Raw genomic sequence first — 18,705 nt, 5'->3', positions numbered from 1 at the left:
TGACTTATTTTTCTCAGTTGATGAATAAGAGTTTTAGGGTCTGCAAGATCAACATAATCTTATGGTCTTCTTACAAATAAATCTAAAAACTTGACAAAATTATTTTTTATCACCTGCTCAGAAAATCAGTGCACTGTTTTCAAGGGATATTTAGGCCCTCTTTTTCACAGATTAGGATTATCTAATCAGGATTTCTTAAACACAAAAACAAGGACATCACTGACTAAGGTGAAAATTAGATGTTAAGTAAAGAAAAAAAATTTGCTTTTTATTTATTTGAAGTAATATTAGAAAATGCTGATTTTGCTGAAATTGGGAATCACTGTAAACCTTTACTTCTGAATTGCTGGTAAATACATGATACAAAGTCAGGCACTCAAAAGGTCCCAGTAGGGCACAGTCTCTATACTATCTCTCTGTAAATTTTTAGGACTTGCAAATCACTTCTGCACTTTATTGGCCATAAAAGTCTATTTTTCAGCAGATACTTGGGAAGCTGTGCACAATAAATTATATTTGGATCAATTCAGAAATATTTCTGTGATCGTGTTCAGCAGGCACTCAGGCTGCAGAGAGTTCAATAATATCAGTAAATCAGGACACTTCAAGCACATTTAATTGCCAGAAATGAGGTGCATTCTTGATACTCTTGCTGAATAATACCATTGTCTAAATACTTTAAATTCTTTTGAATGCACTCATTACAGATGGCATTCAGATATTTGGAAATTGGTCAGAGATTTGGCAAAGCATGAGGAATAAACAGCCTAATCCAAGGAAATACTCACAGCACAATTTGCTGATGCAATCCTTGCTTGCCCTCTGCCCCCTGAACTTTCACATGAATTCATTCAACCACTGCTGCAGCCAAAACCCACAGTTTAAAGGGGAGGGAATGGAAAATGAAAAGTTTTCTGCATGAGCCCTGTGCTCCATCATCTCAGGGGAGCTCTGCAAACACCAGGGCAAGGTGAAGCAAGAGGGGATGGCTGGCAGGGCCCTGGGGAAGGGCAGCACAGCCTCTTCTTTTTGGCTGCAGGAAGCTCTGAAATTCTCTCATCTCATTAAAGGCACCATTGCATTACATCTCTGTTGTGGGTGAGCACTGGAGAAAAGCTGGGGGCTTTGACCTATGAAAAATTAAAGTTTCTTCCATCTGGAGCTCATAGAATAGTCTTTATTGTGTGGAGACACATCAAGACTCTTATCCTCAGGGCCTAAGGATCACTGTCCCCTTGCAGCTTTTAAGAAGTGTGGCCAAAGTAGCTTTAATGCAGATTGATATTACAAACGTTGCTGCCCGTGGAATTCTGGTCCTGATTTTGTGTCTTTCAGCCCTTGACAGCACCTGCACACCTTGGCCTTTCACTGAATTAGTGCTCTCACACCACCACACATGAAAACAGCTCTTCAGAAGCATTTGTAGACTCCTGCAGGAGATTCTTGCTGGTATTCATTTGTGTAACTTTATTTTCACTGGTATTTCTAAGAATATATAAACAGCTTTTTATCTTCCCAAACACCCATCCACACAATCCCTAGACTATTTTCTGACACACTTGTTCAGGTAGAATTGACAGCAAGAGCTCATCTTAATCATTCCTCACAGGTGGTTTTTTGTTGGTTTTTTTTTAATGAGAATATACTTCCCCTTGAGAGAAAGTCACCTTCTTTCAAAAAAAAGCTGTATTTTATTGTTGGATAAGTTAACTTCATTACCTTGGTTTGTCTTGTGTTGTGTTTAATTATTTTCATACTAACATGGCAAATTAAAAATGGCCATACCACTTCTATTTTTAATTATTAAATGCAAGTTCTCCATGAAATGACTGAGAATGACTCTGAGTCAAAGTTTTGGCTATACTTTTATTTACTTCACATACTATGAACATATACATTACATGCTACAAAAAAATAAAAAAGGACTTTAACTGTCAAGAAAGTGGATAGTGTTATAATACAATGGCACATGTTCATATTTTTCTTCAAACAGGTTTGGTTAGAATCCTTCCCCAAAACCATTAACAAAAAGGAAGCGTTTTAAAGATGATTAGAAATATTTGCATTATTAACAAATACAATTCAAACAGATTAACAAGATTTTACCAGGTCATATATTAGTAAAAAGGCTGGGGCTTACCAAAATGAAATATATATTAAAAAAACCATAGCAGCCAGTTGTACTTTTTAGTGTGATATAACATGTAAATGCACCAGAAGAACACAGTGTAATTGAGCATTCTGCTTTCATGGTGTATTTCTAGAAATGATTATTCTAGTTCTAACACCTGCCTATGCACAAGAGACCAAAACCACAGCCAAGGAAGAGACAAAAGATTGTGACCAACATTCTGAGCAATGATTTTTTTGCACGCATCAGGGAGAAGGGAGGGAACAAATAGAAGAGGATAAACAAAGGCCACAAAAGGATTTCATCTACATGTTCATGAACATAGGTTCTACCTATTTGCCTTGAAGAGCCTGACAAGTTGAAATGTCTATTTTGTCCAAATGCAAAAGACACTCCTTTCTATCACCTATGAAACAAAATCACATTTCAGCTTAGAACTGGAGTGGAAAAGAGTTGCATTAATGCATCAGTCAGCTAAAAAAACTGCTTGACAAGAACTTGGGATTCTAGTGTAACAGCACCTATTAAGACTCCTCTAATTTCTTCATTTTTGCTCTTTCAAAGTGTACAAGTATTCACAATTTATACAGTCTTACCAAAACCACTTCTACAAAGTTTGCAGGGTATTTGCTAGTTAGTTCAATTCATGTCTTTCATATTAAAAAGGCAAGGTTTGCATAATAAAACTTCCAGAAAAATGTTCTTTTGGTATCTTAATTCCTGATTGGAAAGGTACAAATATATGGGCTTTCATTAACTGCAGTTGGCAAAAATACTTCAGAATAGTGTCACTCTAAGGACACACTGTTTATTATGTTTCTTTTGCAATATGTGAAGAAAAATATAAGCATATATGGGCAACTGAAAAATTCAGTATTAAGTCTGTTATTTAGAGTGCAGCTATTGAACAAAACCCCCCAAACAGTTACAGTAACATCAGAGGAAAAATACAAATCAGCCTTAAAGAACCTGATGAGTTACAGAACCTAGAGTTAGTTTCTCAATTTTTTTCCCCTCAAAGTAAGTTTTGTACTAAGCTAGAAGAGCTCCCACAATCACTGGCACGTCACCCTAACCAGAATAGCAATCCAAGGTAGAACAGAGCTGCAATTCCTTGTTTCCATTCTTACCCCACTGTCCCTGCTGTCAGTTTTTGATAATAATCCTCAGTAGTGCTCATGAGACTGGTGATGGACAAGTGTGATTAACATTAGTCCACGGAATTAATGACTGCCCATAACCTGAACATTACTCAGACTTGCTGATGGATTAGTTTTGAAGTAAAACAACTAGTACTTAAATAGAACAGAAATACTATAACTTCCAGCATGTTACAGAGTTCTGAGGTAAAGTGTTACCAGTATTGTAGTAGGTGCCTTGCAGCAAAGGCCTTTGTAGCACGTGCAACCCATGAGCCATTGGGGTCACACGAGTTTGAAGCAACCAAACCCAACAGTTTCAGTTTGATACTATTTAGAAAAACCCTTCTGCATGGATTATACTGTAGTCAAAGTTACAAAATTTAGTTTGGTCACCAGAGTGCTGTGCTTGAAAAATAACCCAGGGTACAGGCAAGGGAGAGTTACTTCAGTGTTTAATTTCAGTTTACAAAACTTACTAGAACCATTCTGATTTATATTAGAGAAAACCAGATAATTAGAAGAACAGACTAAAAAACAACCATCGAGCAGTGCATAATACTGCCTACTCAATGCACTGATTTTCATCATAAGCTAGGACGCCATATTTACTCTATTATGCCTTTTGAGAATCAATCCAGAAGCACACAATTATTTTCCATTAGTTTATTAAAAATAAAATCCTCATGAATTCGCTATCAAATATTTTACAGATGGGAATTAAACCAGAAGAGTCCCCAGAGTGTCTTTAAAATAAAACTAATATTTGGTTTGTCAGTTCACCGTGCTTGACACTGATTTGTATTGTAACAGTATTGTACAATATTGAAGAGTTCTAGAAAAATTAAACTAGCCCTACACAAATTAATTTTATTGGAAAGCAGTGTCAATATTTTAGTATATTTAGTGAATCAAACACTGCTTTAAAGCTACATATTAAAGTGCTATGCACGTATTTTTCAGCACTGATATGGAGGTTTACACTTCCATAAGCCTTGTATTTGTGGATAAAAGGAGATACTGTGTGTTAATAAAAATCTTAAATTAAAATCAGCTGCTATGTTTGAAGCATCAACAGTACTCAAGAAATCAATCTAGTGTCCACAAGCTTCTAGAATTCTGAGGTTGATTGGATCTGTCATTTACCATGAAAATGGTAAGGATCTGTAAATCATAAGGCCGTCCCCAGCGGGCCATGCATCAGTCTGTGCTGTGCACAGCTAACTGACCATGCAGAGCACTGCAGAGCCTTTCTAGGACAGAGAACCCAGGATGGAAAAAAACATGGAGAGAACTCCAGGATAAATTTGTGAAATTTCTATCAAAGTATTGAATTGTCTACGGTTGATGTTCATTGCCTGAGGAAGAAGCAACATAAGCAATGGGCCCGGAGAGAGCTATAAATGTTCTCTGAACATCTACAGCACTGCTTTCTCCAGCTGCTGCTGCTGGCAAGGTCCAGGCTGCCATGCACGTGGACATAAGCAGGCATTACAACCTATAATCATGGCCTAGTTCTGCCACTGAACACGAGTTATCTACTGTCGTACCCTGAATTACATGACCCTTGCTTAAGGAATGGTGGTGTTGAATCCCAGGGGTTTGCAGGTTATCAGAATGCTTATCCAAGCAATACCGCTTGCAGCGTCGGTCCGAGCTTAGTCTTGATGGCATCTGCAATAAAAACAAGTTGAGATTGTTCCCATCTGTAAGAGCAACTGTTGAGCCACACTCAGCTGAAGTCCTCGTCAGGATTCTGTTGATCCAGCAGACGGACGTGTGTGAATGGAAAGTGACCGCGTCTGCCATTACATTCTCCTTCCCACTGACCACTCATGTTAATCTTTGTGACCTTTACCAGCTCACCGACCTGTGGGATAAGAAATACACACGTTACAACCCAGAAACACAGGCAGGATGAGCTGCCACCCCTCCCTTGGTGTGCTGTCACCCACATGCACCAGATACACATCTATAAAAAGCAGCTTTCGTCCTGACGGTGTCTGAGACACCAGCCTGCCCCCAATGCCATTCATTCCAAGGAAATATATAAAGAAATGTACCTAGATCAGGTGAGAACTACCTGAACTGAAGAGCCACCAATCCAAAACCAATCTTTCCAAGTGCTCTTGGGACCTGCCATCAAGTGCTCTCCTGCTAAATGTGCCTTGCTGGGCTGACAGAGGCCTGCACACTGCTGGGACTCCACTCAGAGCCTCATAAAGCAAGGAAGGCTTGCACCTGGACCAAGTGATCACTAATCTGCAAGCTCAACCGCTCTTTAGTTTTGAAATTCCATTTTTCAAGTTCTGGAAAGTGGAGGATCTCTCTCTCTTCACTAATTATAACAAGTGTATAAGAAGAAGTGCCATAACACTGCTCTGTTCTTACTCTGCGCATCCAGTCAGCCATTGGCAAAGCCACTGGCATTTCAGTCTTTCTCAGCATGGATTTCTCAAAGAAATAAATCCCACTGAATCACAAAATTGTTTAGGTTGGAAAAGATCTTTAGGGTCATCAAGTCTAACCATTAACTCAGCACTGCCAAGTCCAGCACTCATGGGAATAGTAAAGACAACTGATGCCCTCTCCCTCTTGCCCAGGGACAAACCTCCTATTCTAATCTCCACCCTAATATTGCCAGCACCAATTCCAAAGGCATCATCTATCATCCCCCCCGTGACACAGGGACAAAATGCACAGCAGGCACTTCCCCAGGCTGTGCAGGTAGTTCAAATCAGGACACAACTCAGGGCCTGATCAGTCCCCAGCTCTGTTTCATATTTAAGGGCACTTCAATGAAGTGGCACTTATACAACCCGAGGAAACACAATTTACATTGTAAAGACACTGGAGAGTTAATTTATGCACCACTGAAAAGCTGTCTATTCATTTCTACCCTTCTGTAGAATTTTATCAATAATCTGATTTTTCAGTAACGTACAACGGCTTTTAGAATTCTTCCCACATCACAGATGGAGGATGCTTTTGGGATAGATACACTCTATTTTCTTTCACTAACACTGTAAATAGGCTCTGAAGGTGTGGCCAAAGGCCTTGCTGCAATTCATCCAGAAATTCACTGAATATAGAGTTATAGTTTACACAGATGCTCATCACAGTGTTCCAAATCCATCCAAAGCACAACCTCATTATTTGTACTTATCGGGCAGCCAACAAAGAACAAGGAAATCAATTTCAGATGTTACCAATCTCCATTAACTTTACAGGTTTTAATCACTTGCAATCTTTTGCCAGAACAGCTTTTAACAGTTCATAAATTCAACCCCTTTCATGGACATTTAATTAAGCTTCCCATACCTCTCATGATTACTTATCTGGTAATGAGAGGCCCATTGGGACTCTTGCTGTAGCTTTATTTTTGCCTTTTGTAGTCATTAGTGTAGACATTTTAATGAATCATATTTTGAAGAAAATCCTCTTATGTATTAGCTACAGGCAAAAAGGAAGCCTTCCTCCAGCATTGAATGCAAGCTTCAGCTCTTTAGGAATTTAATCATGCAGTTTGTATAATTTTGCTACTGCTAATAACCACTGGGGGGTTGTACCAACAAAAATACTCTGCTGACCACAACAATACATCAGCTATAATTTAACAAGGATAAGATTCAATGTGACAATACCAGAAGTGGAAAATCTGATTTCCTAATCATAGCCATTACCAGAACAATGTCCCAGATAACTTTAAACTGTTTCAGACCTGGATAGAATCTACAGATCAGCCTTCACCAGAAGTGTTTAACCTCCAACCCACAGGGAAGGGAAAAATAACAACTTTCACTGAAGTTTGCTGTCTTAAGCCTGTTGGCCTCTGCTCTGCCATCACACTCTAATTAGTGTTCACTCGTGTTTATCTTGGATGCCTTAAAATAAACTCACCTGCAAAAGGTGGGTTCAACAGAGCAATGACACTGAATTACAGTATGGGATGCTTGTGAAACTCCCTTGCTCCCAGAGCATCCTGTAGCTGGTTTTTGGTTTCCAGGGTCACTGCAGCCAAGGGACACTCAATTATTCCCCTTACTATATGGAGCTACACTTGAAAGCTGCCTTTCCAGAATTGTTAAATGAGGAGAGACCTCTGAGATTAAATATTCCTTTTGTGCTAGTACAGTAATTTCATTTAGCAGACACACTGATACAATTTTTCATTCCAATTTAATTTATATATATAAACCTTCATTCATGCTTTTATTTATATATATATATATATATATTTACATCTGTCAAATTAGGACTAACTTTAAGCAAGCATGGACCATTTCACAAATGCTGCCTTAACAAAATGGCTTCATTAGATCCTGACTAAATGAAAGATCTTTCTAGATCTGCTTTAAACCTCTGCCTAGTAAGCTATAGTTCAACCACTCTCCTGAAGACAATACAGAGAACCTTTTCCAAAAATTACTTTTTATTACAAGTGCTGATGTTTTAAAACCTTTAGGCCAGGAATGGATGTTGTTACTTTTAGCATTGATTTATGGCAACATCAGTCCATAGTGCATCATCCCACCAAGCACAGCACCTCAGGAACAACACTGTACCCTGCTAGAAAGCCAGCTTTGTCTCAGTCTTCATCAGAAGTTTTAAAACTAAATATACCCCATATGCTTCAAAGCAAAACTGAAGGTTCAAGTGAAGACTTCTGTATGCTGTGGTTTTATTCCAAGTATTCCTCTTTGGTGAGGTCAAGGTGGCAGAGTTCTGCTACTGTTACAAAGAAAAAAAATAAATCGATCGATCTCAGTCATTCACCACACAGATCTTCCCTTTTTCTCTTCTATTTTCTCTTAAAATAGACTGAAAACTCCTTGCATAGGTCCAGTTACATGCAAAATAAATGTTAACTTCTCCTGCTGAATCTTTTTTCCATAATAGAGCACAGACTTTATTAGAACATCACCTGCTCTGATCCTCCTTCCTTGAACTCTTCAAAAGCATGTCAGGCTTAAAATAACAGAACAGCACAGATATTCTGTTTGCAGTTTGGGAAAAAACTGTTTGATGTTAAGAATCTATTTTTCTAAGAGAAACAGTGGGATCCACCCCCTCCCATGAATATTGCCAGATTTAAGGATAAGGGTTTTCATTTGGAAAGAATCCCACTTGCTGTATTTATAAAGAGGTCTGGGCAAAAATGGTCTGATAAGATTTACATAATGCTCTCTACTAAGTTATCTAAGAAAGAGATCTCTAAATAAACAGAGAAGGAACACCATGAAGTCAAAGGGAACATGGAAAAAAAGAGACAAGAAACAGCACTTTGAAAGACAGGATGGAGAAAAACTTGGGAGAAAATGAAGTGCATATTGCTTTTTTTTCCTGTACAGACATCGAAAGCAACTCAGTAACATTGTGATTGGAAGTGATAAAAGCTGCAAAGCTTTGAAGGCCACTAGAAGCAGTGATAAATGGCTTACTTTTTAAAACTAAATGTTTGCAATATTACATACAGAATAAACCACTTCTGTTGCATTACTTAAATGGAGAGCAAGACAGGAATATAACACCATAACCAAGAGGGCCAAGGTGTCAACTGATAAATGTTTAAGTAGTTTTAAGAGGTCCACAAAGGCCATTTATGAACATCAGAAATCTCCTGTGGTCACACAGCCAAGCTGAGCTGACATTTATCAGCTGCCCCTCCCAAACACTTCAGCTATTCAGCCTTCCCATAAATTAGTAAGACACTAGAGGTGTAAGGTAGCTCAGAAAAGAGAGATTACCCACAAAACTGCTCCTCCTACAGCACTGCACTCTTGCCAGATCATGTGAGTTTTGGTGAAGAGGATTGAACTAACCTAAGATCAGCCCTGGCACTCACAAGCCGTTCTTCAGTGTGGAAAGCATTTCCTTTCACTCTAAGTTGCTTATGGCCTGGATTAGCAGCATTTCCTCACTCTCCCTATTTCACTCCATGCTCCCAAATCCTGCACTGGGCAGCAGTGTGGGGTTCTTTAGTGGAACAAAGTGTGAAGTTAAGGCTTAAGAGAATGCAAAATTTAGAAAGAAAACCAAAAGGTTTTGCTAAATATACCACAACAGTCTCCAGAGGCACAAAACCAATCTAACATCTGGTAATTACAACAGCCTGCATTCAGGAATATTGCCAAACTCTAGGAGGTGGGTGGAAAGAGTGAGAAAAAGAGGGAAAGAGACAGCATTTTAGTATTTATGAGAGTTCAAAGGGCAAAAATCCTCACATTTCTGTAAAATCTGTTGAGATTACATAAATTTCTATACCTGCTACTCAACCCAAAAATATTCAGACCTATAACAGAATGTGTAGCAACTCAGAGTATATTTACTACCTACATAGGAAAGATTTCACATCTGCCAGGCTGTACATCAATTACCCATCTGCAGCAAGAGCTGCATCTCCCAGTTCTGTACCAGACACACACCCACAGCTGCCAGATCACTGAAGTCCTGAAGTGCCTTTTGTGCTATGCACAATTACACAAAGTATTTGAGAGTGGAGAGGAGATGCTCTGACTCAGCACAGAAACTGTTTTTTCCCAAGTACTTAAAATGTTATATAAACAGGAAGTCAATTAGGTATCAGGAAATTCCACAGCCTCTAGCTCAAAGAAAGCCTAGATTAAAGGATACAATTTACATATCCTAAGGCAAAGGTCTGCCACAGGGAATACCTTAGTCTCAATTTCCTCAAATGTAACTTGGGGGAGAACTATCTGATGTGGAGAGATAGAGCACTCCAGTCACCTTTCTAAGAGGAAAAAAGACAAATCAAAAAGGGCCTGTGGAATTACTTGTTCCTGTCAGGAAGTGAATCAACCTGGGGAAAACTCAGTGCTTTACTACAAACCCTACACCATCAATCACTGCTTTATACCAGACCTAACAAACTGTGGTGTAAATTGTTAAATGCTCCTACCTCAAACTTAAACCCAAAGTAGTCTGCTTGAGGTGATGCTACAATTAAATTCTATGTGTGATCATCATCTTAGTCCAGGTAATTTCAAAGTGTATCAATGTTTCCACTGATTGCTTTAAAACTGCTGACACATTGGGGAGAAAAAAAATACCCAACACAACACAAACCAACCCAGCACACCTAGTACAGATTGTGGTGAGGCACACAACAGCAAACACAGGTTCAGACACACAATTTATGAGCTGCTCCCTCTCCCTCCCCCCCAAAATAAACATTTCAGAAATGAAAATGTGGATGGGGAAACACTTATGTTAGTGATGGTTGACAACAGACACAATACTGGTTCAGTAACCTAATAATAATCAACAATAATCTAATTGACAAGTGACTTGAGTCACTTATTTTATCCATAACTTATTAATCATGATGTAAAACCAGTATTACAAAGCTTTTCCCTTTCTCATTCCTCCAAAACTACCACGTGAGCGAAAGGGAAATCCCTTGAACAGATCTCTTCCTTCTAAGTTTTTTTGCCCATTATGTACCTCCAAAGCCAAGGCTGTCTTGTCGTAGGCATTAGGGACTCGCTTCTGGATAACCCGGGCATAAATAGGGCCATTCTGAAGGTTAGGGAGCGGAGTGTTGATGCTGGGCTGGGCATAGGGCCCTGGCTCCGGCCCACCCAGTGGTTGTGGGTGGGAACTATCCTGGTTACCTCCAATCAGAGTGGGGACTGAAGCAGAGGAAGGTCTATACTTCTCGACGTAAGGAACGGGTATCATTCCCCTCTTCCCTTCGCTGTCTTCTGCGTTCCACCACTGCTCTTCAGGTTTATCCCGGATTCTCAGTATGTCTCCTTTCTTAAAGGGGAGGTCTTCCTCATCATTGCCATTAAAGTCAAAGAGCGCTCGCACATACTCGGCCTCCTCCTGCCTGAGGATAACCCCGCTATTCTGCCTCGAGCGCGAAACGGGTTCTATCAAGGTTGTAGTGTCCAAATAGTGTATTTTGTAGAATTCCAGTAAAGATGGCAAAGAATCAAACTCTTGATCACCTATTCGAAATCTGGTGGGATTCGACCCTGAAAAGAAAAGGCAACATGTCAAAGAGAGCATTAAAACTATAAATCAAATGTTTGAGAAGACAAATACATTTAAACAGAAGGATTTCAACACCAAATTTGATCACCTTGACATCATACTCAGCTTTTCTGAGCATTTTCAATCAAAGGCAGCACTATCATGATCATGAGTACGGGTTTTTTTAAAAGATTTTGTCAAGGAAGGAAAAGAAATTCTTTGGCACGGCCAAACTTCCCGAATTAGGATAAAAATACCTTTGTTTCTTTCAATGTTATATGGACCCAACAGATGAAAATGTTCAATACATCAGGGTTTCTCAGGAGCCTATACAATTCTCCTGTTTTATACTCTAAATATAGGAACTAAATTTTGGTGCTATTTCAAGGAATTATTTTTTTTTAATTCTCTTCTGCTGTTCAGATTTATTTCCAAAGAACAACACTGCAATAATGATTATTTACCTGTTGTAACATCTTGGGTTAAATGCATGGACACTACAGAAAACTGCTTTGCATGGCAGCAAATAAGTGATGTCAATCAGCAAATAAAATTATTTTTCATTTTGATAAAAGGTACCAGCAAAGAAAATTATTTCTATTCTATGCAATAAAGAGCAACAACATATATTTTCATAACAGGTATGACTCAGCTGTTTAATCTCATCTTGTAGCTTCTTTGCCATGTTTGTCAGATGGAGCCTAAGCTATAAATCCAAACCTCAAATACACTGGAATACAGATGATATTCACATCCAAGCCATTACAAGCATCAAAGTGCAGAATTTCCATTTCCAACCTGTGTGCTATGCTGCTTTTTTTTCCATTTTATGTTCTTTAGACTCAGCTGGGGAAAAACACACACGTGATGTTCTATTTCCACCATGCCCCATGCAATCAGTTATAGGAAGAACTGAGGAAGGCAGCACAGATGAAAAGATTTATACTTTAATGAGTAACTCTCTAACAAGAAAGAGATGCTTACTTTGCAAGTCTGTTTTCTCTGCAGGGAATATCTAACAGTCCCAAGCCTTAGCTCTGGAGTACAAAGCTAGCAGAATCCTTCAAGCTGTCACTGATCCAAAACTCCCTGCAAAGTAGCACTGTCAGCATGGAAAGCTAATGTTACAACAAGTTCTTTCAGGAGAGCAAAAAGGGGTTCTAACAGAGAAAAGGGCAGATTCAGTAAGATCAACACAGACAAACACCCAAGAAATGAGTTGTGAAGTATCCTGAAGGAACAGGAGCATTAGTGGAGCTGGTTAAAGGAAATTTGAAGGAGCAGAACTAAGTCATTGGAAAATGCACGTTTGCATGCTTTAACAACCCTGAAAGGCTCTCAAAAGAAATGAATACAAACACATTGAGCCAAGACCCAAAAGCAATAGCCTCAAAAAACTGCAAAAAAACCCTGCAAACTGGCATCACCAAGAGATAGAGGAAGTTAATGTAATTATCAGTGAGAAAGGCGAGCTCAGCATGGGAAGAGAATTATAAGTCCATCATATTCTCCCCAAGTGTAATGCTGAGAGGATGCAAAAACCCCTCAACTTTTGTTGCTGAGATGTAACTTACAGCTCTAGACTTGGCCAGAGCCCTGGAATTTCATCCCAGTGGCACTGTCAGCTCTGTGGGCTCACAGGAGATGAATTCTGGCTGGACAGGCAGCATGCCTACACCACTTCACAGGATCTGGGAATGCTGCACTTCCACCAGAGTTACAAGTGGCAAAGCAAGTGGGAAAAACATCAGGTTTCAGACCAGCCTGGTGACAGAAACACGTGCAAATATCTGGCACTATTTTAGCTGTGAACCTTTAAGGATCTAGGCTTGATGTTTGGGTAAAAAGAAAAAGTCATGGGAACTTTAAGAGCAGGGGAGCAAAGCTCTTTGCTACCATATGGAGAAGACTGAATCTCAGGGAAGTTCACTGACATGGAACTTATTTCACATGACAGAAATAGAGAGTCTAAAACACCAATTTACCTCAGTGAAACCTGCTACAAGCTGACTCAGCCAGGGGGCTGAGCTCTTTCTCAGCAATGTAGAGATTCACAGGAAAATCTTCACAGGTCACAGGGAATGAACAGTTCATCAGTAACATTCATCAGCCTGGTCAATCTTCAATCTTCACCAGGATGAACAAGGCATTTTGGAGTGTATTTTTTTTCTCCTTTGGAACAGGTTCACCCTCTTGAATTAATGCACAACAGCCTAAGGGACCTGCCAAGTGTACCTGAATACAAGTTGGACTTTAAGAAGAAAAGTCCTTTGGAACATTATGTACAGAAAGGAATAACAGAAATCACTGTACTGTATCCCGGAAAATCAGCTGAACACAGAGAGTTGTTCACAGCTGAAGAACAGCCAGAGGACACAGACCCTCCAAATCCTGGGATCAGAAAGATCAATGGTCCTTGAAGGGACAGAGAGAAAAGCATCAGAAAGGAAAGATGTTACTCTCACAAAGACCACACTGCCAGAAAACCACGTGCACTTCTAATGCTTTTCTTTTAAAAAAAGAATGCAAGGCAGCTACAGAAATCTGAGAAGATCTAGAAAAAGAAATCTACACACTTAATCTAAATTAATCAATTAATTAATTAACTGAAGGCAACAACCTCATAATTGTCGAGAACTTAAACAGAAGACTCCTAAAATTTAGCTAAAACAGTCATAAAAAGGACAACATACAAACAGTTGGTAAAATGCAGATTGGAAACAAAATACAACTCCACCTTCCCAAGCAAGTGGGAAACTTTCCACCAGTTTAAGTCTTTTGTGGATTCCCTTGTTCAGCTTCAATGAACTAAGTGATGCTCGCATGCAGTGGGGAAAGTATTCCACTCCCTACAGAATCCCATGTTCTGTTGCTCCCTGGTGTAATGAATATTAACAGATTTCAGGCTTAGAAGAATTCTTCATTCTCTTGTCTGAGTGCAACACTGCTCATACCTGCAGGCCAATGGAATAATTTAGGCAGGATCTAGCACAACAAAAAGTTACAGCAACAAGCTGAGTGGGTTTTTTTTGGGATTAAGAGCAGTTTTCCTTCATGATCCTGGGATTTCTCTTGAAGGCACAAGTCTGAGCAGCACAGTGTGCACATTTTCTGGGGGTTCCCAGGAAAAGCACAAGCATGGAAAGATGAGTCCAGTTCCTGAAGGAACTTTAGTCACTTCCTGTGAAAGCTGGGACACTTAAATACTGGAAATTCTCTTTCTGCAGCCTGGCACAGCTGAAGAAGAAGAGCTCAGGGAGTATCTCCACCACCAGCACTGCTCAGCTGAGCAAGATTAACCTTTTGAATAAGCACAAAGGGCTGAGTATCCTCTTCCTTCCTTTCTCCTTCTCCACCAACCTAACTCCAGCCACCTCAGGATGCCACAAAAACCCTGCTCTTCAAAGGTGAGGGAAGAGTTAAAATCCAAAGGGTCCCACAATTGAAAAAAGTTTCAAACCTGGCTCATATCAGTTCTCTGTTTATGATGCACAACCCTCTGACCCTGCACTGCCTTTGTGTCAGTCTGGGAAAAAGTGCTTGTATATGTTCTAAATATTCTACAGATACTGGGGAATTAGGGCTACAAACCACCCAATTCTACTGATTGGGCAGGTGGTGAAACTTCTCACTTTCTCAGACATCTCAGAGGGTCTACATTTCTCTCTTCACTCCAATTAATGTCAATAGGGAGTTTTCTCTTTATTCCCAAGCTTTGGAAAGCTTTTCCTTCACAGAAATACAGGTCTTTATTTCTGCATCTAGTTTTATTCTGTAAGGGTGGTTCCCTTTCCCAATTCAGAGTGTGTTTAGGGCCAGAAAAGCTGTTCTTATCACACAGGGCACCTGTGATGTAATACCCTAGTGATGTAAACCACTTCCTCCTGGAGCATATGGGAACTGGGCTCTGAAGGCACCACATTCCAACCCTTGTGCTTCTCCACCCTCACAGGGACACCTTTTTTCCGTGTTCTCAAGTACCTTCCTACTCATGCTGAGCAGAACAAATAAAATCCCATGAACACCCTATAAAAACATAAAACTCTATTGAGCGGAAGAGCTCTGAGCACACCAGGAAAACATTCACTCGGGAGTTACAGACTCATTTCTGCAGATCATCAGAGAATAAGAGCAGATGTCTAAGGCATTTTCTATTAGTTTGCATTTAAATATATCTTGATCTCAATATAAAAATGAAAAAAAAAGCTCAAAAACCCAAGCATCAGAGTTAAATCACTTTGTTCACACATCCCTAAAGCCACTTCATGCAGAGCTGAGTGTGGGTATCATTCTGTAAGGATTCTATGATTCCAGGAAGTTCAGTCACAATGGAAGCAATTTAGAAGCATTAAATTTAGAATCATATTAAAACTCAGAAATGGTGAAAACATCAATTTCTGCATTTTATCTGTCATATTTGCCTACTTCAGACAGACAAATTTAGTAACATTTTATAAGGCTTCTGTCTTTATAATGCTGTACTCTCAACAGAGAGCATTTCCATCTTTAGGTATTTCAGGCATTTTTTAGTGCATATCACACATTTCTACCCCAAGCCACCACATCAAATTGCAAACACATGATATATTTAATATATCCTCTGCTGTCCATCACCATGCTAATGCCTGCATGGAACACTTTATCTTGTTTGGGATTTCTTTAGCCATAACTGTGATACTTCATCACAAATGATCCCTTTCCATTGGAAACAGAATGTGGTTTTTTCCTATAATTCAGTGATTTATCCTATATTTTTAACATCCTTAAAACATTCCAGGAAGACATAAAAAATTCTGTTCAATTCTTTTTTTCTTTGTTTTGCTGAAAAATCACCTGTGAGAAATTAGAAGGTGCAGCATCAGTCAGAAGGTAAATTTACTTTATACTTCAGAAATCAAAGAAAGTATTATGCTCTGTAACATTGTGATTCTTAGGGAAGCCAAAGTGCCTCATCTCATTCCTTCTGTGCTGAGGCTTCCCTACCTATCTCTGAGAGCAGCCAGGAATTTCACAGTCACTGAGCCAAACAAAAACCAATCCAAGAGCCCAACCTGGACTATTCAAATTTCTCAGAGAGACCTGTGCATTTGCCAAACAATAAATTACTAAAAAAATTGCACCATGCTAAAATATTGTGATTTTGTTTTTCCAAATGTTTTAGCTTGGCCACAATAAATAAAGAGGACAATTTGTAAACATTTAATTCTTTTTACTGCATTAGCTTCCCTACCCAAACACAAAACCATCTTCAATCTTCTACTAATGTTTTCACCTCCCTTCCACTGCAGAACAACCTCCCACTTATTTTTTTCTGAAAGAGCACCTTAATTACACTTGAAGTATGATTTAATATACACCTCCCCAGCACCTTCTTTGGTTGGAGTGTGAAGACAGCAGTATCAGCATGAAGGCATGATTTAATTAAAATTAGTAAAATCAGCGTGGGAGCGTCTGTAGTGCAGGAATGATGCATCACCCCTTCCCAGAACATCCAGGGGACAAATAAAAAGGAGATCAACCAAAACATAATTATACTTTTTCAGATATATTAAGCCTACTGTGCCACCAGCTTACACAACTACTCTTTTAAAACAGAAGAGAATTACAAGGTACTTCATGATTTTAACCAAAGCCAGCCCACAGAATACCACAAAATGTTACTGAGCTTAGGATGCAACACAAGAAAAAAGTCAGGATGGGTGTACTGAAGTGATAGCACTGTTCTTCCAGAGATAAATTATTCCCCAAAAATAACTGCCCAGAAGTGACAGACACTCACGACCCAGCGTTTTTTACTCTCTTTAAAATCCAGTTAGGTTGGATTCACAACAAACCCTCCTGGTGACTGACTCTGCTCTACACACCACAGCCTTGTCAGCAGTTACAGTACCAAACCTCTGCACACACATGAAACAACAGGGAACCCACCACATTCTGACCCCCCAAAGCAGCAATAACTTCCACTTCCAGCTGAATTCAGCCACCTTTAACTTATACCTGTGGAGCTCTGTAACTTGAGTGCACTGTGCAGCTCCAGGAGGTTCCTGGGATAAACAGGATGAGTTTAGACTTTCCTCATTTTTCCAATCTGAAATGCTTCCCCTGTATGACAGGGCAAACCTAGTGACACTAATTTTGGTTTCTCTCAGATTATCTCCTTAGTCAATCACTCAGTGCAGAGACTGAAAAATAAAACAAGTCTTGTTACATCTTTCCAATACTGCTCTCTTATTCCACCCATAGACATACACCAGAGTGTCTCTATTTTCTGCCAAATAAGCTCACCAAATCTCTTATTCCACAAGTTTACTATAATTAAGAATTATCTAGTGGCTCCTTGCTGAGATGCCAATCACACATCCACATAATTTTGCAACGATTAACAGCCAAACTTGAGCAGTTCCATCACCAACTTCACTAATTCCCACAGGAGGGGTACCACTGCCTTTGGGCTGCACATTCTGACACATCCAAGGGCTCTGCACTAATGGGGTTTAGTTGGACTAAACGGCAAAAATGCTGCTTCTCACAGAGCTTCTCCCTCTGGCACAATCAGCACCTTCTGCTCTCGAAGTGTTACACTTAAACGTGTTGTTTTCATTATTACATGTTCAGTTGATGAGATATAATATCAACTTCCCCTTTCAAGGAGAAAGAAACTGAACTTCACATCTGATTTAAAGAAACCATTGCCTTTACATCCTGAAGAGTTCGCTGGAACTCAGCCTCCCTGAAAAGGCAAAACTGCCTTGTCAGAAGTCAGACTTTGGGGATGACACTTCCACAGAACCATCTCGCGGCTGAGATGACAGGGGAAATCTATGAATTATCGCTAAGGGGATTATGAAAACAAAGAGGTGCGAGTCTGGAGCTGCAGGATGCCCCACTCCAGCACGCTGAATTTCATGTGGCACAGGACGGCAGGTGCGGACAGACGGCTCTGCTCGGGCAGCGGCCCCAGCTCCGGAACACGGCTTAATTCCACCACAAAGCGCTCCACGCCTGCAAACACCGCCCGGGCGCCCAGCGGAGCCGCCCCGGCTGCCCTGCCCGGGGCTGCGGGCACCGCCAGCCCTGGGGGTCACTCACCCGGGGCCCCGGGGCCCTCGCCGCCGGCCCGCCGGGCTCCCGCCGGCCCCAGGCTGTTGACGATGTAGTGCGAGACGCGGGAGCTCTCGGACACCGACAGCACGAAGTCGCCGGGGATGGTGCCCGAGTCGCGCACCAGGAAGGTGCCGTGGCGCTGCCCCTGCAGCAGCGATACGGCCTCGGCGCGGCTCAGCCGCCCCCAGTACCAGCTCGCCCGGTCCTCGGAGTCGAACTGCCCGGCCATGGGGGCCGCGCTGCTCCTCCCCCGCCCGCGGCCGCCGCCGCCGCCGCCGCCCGCGGAGCCGCTCAAAATGGCGGCCCCGGCCCTGACCTCACCTACCGGACGTG

The 18,705-nt window shown here is 40.6% G+C and overlaps 1 protein-coding gene across 10 annotated transcripts; it reads right to left on the bottom strand.

Annotated features, from left to right (window-relative positions):
- Window positions 1–1,846: 1,846 nt before the first annotated feature.
- Window positions 1,847–18,687, bottom strand: CRK (CRK proto-oncogene, adaptor protein). 10 transcript variants are annotated; one of them, XR_004499831.1, is made up of 5 exons: window positions 18,358–18,687; window positions 10,735–11,270; window positions 7,836–7,998; window positions 7,171–7,281; window positions 5,029–5,140 (listed from the first exon to the last, which is right to left on the bottom strand). XR_004499831.1 is itself a non-coding variant. In XM_033518857.1 (4 exons), exons 1-4 carry the CDS (start codon window positions 18,599–18,601, stop codon window positions 5,003–5,005), a joined length of 1,023 nt encoding a protein of 340 aa, XP_033374748.1. In that variant the 5' UTR covers window positions 18,602–18,686; the 3' UTR covers window positions 1,847–5,002. The 10 variants fall into 10 exon arrangements, 5 of the variants coding, with proteins under 5 accessions (XP_033374748.1, XP_033374750.1, XP_015502330.1 ...); XR_004499832.1 differs by having other exon boundaries at window positions 7,894–7,998; XR_004499833.1 differs by having other exon boundaries at window positions 7,894–8,001; window positions 10,905–11,270.
- Between the last annotated feature and the right edge of the window lie 18 nt (window positions 18,688–18,705).

Source organism: Parus major, chromosome 19 (genome assembly GCF_001522545.3).
Source record: "Parus major isolate Abel chromosome 19, Parus_major1.1, whole genome shotgun sequence".
NCBI classification, from domain to species: Eukaryota; Metazoa; Chordata; class Aves; order Passeriformes; family Paridae; genus Parus; species Parus major.
Note: the sequence above shows the minus strand (reverse complement) of the source record. Positions and strands in the feature narration are given on the sequence as shown.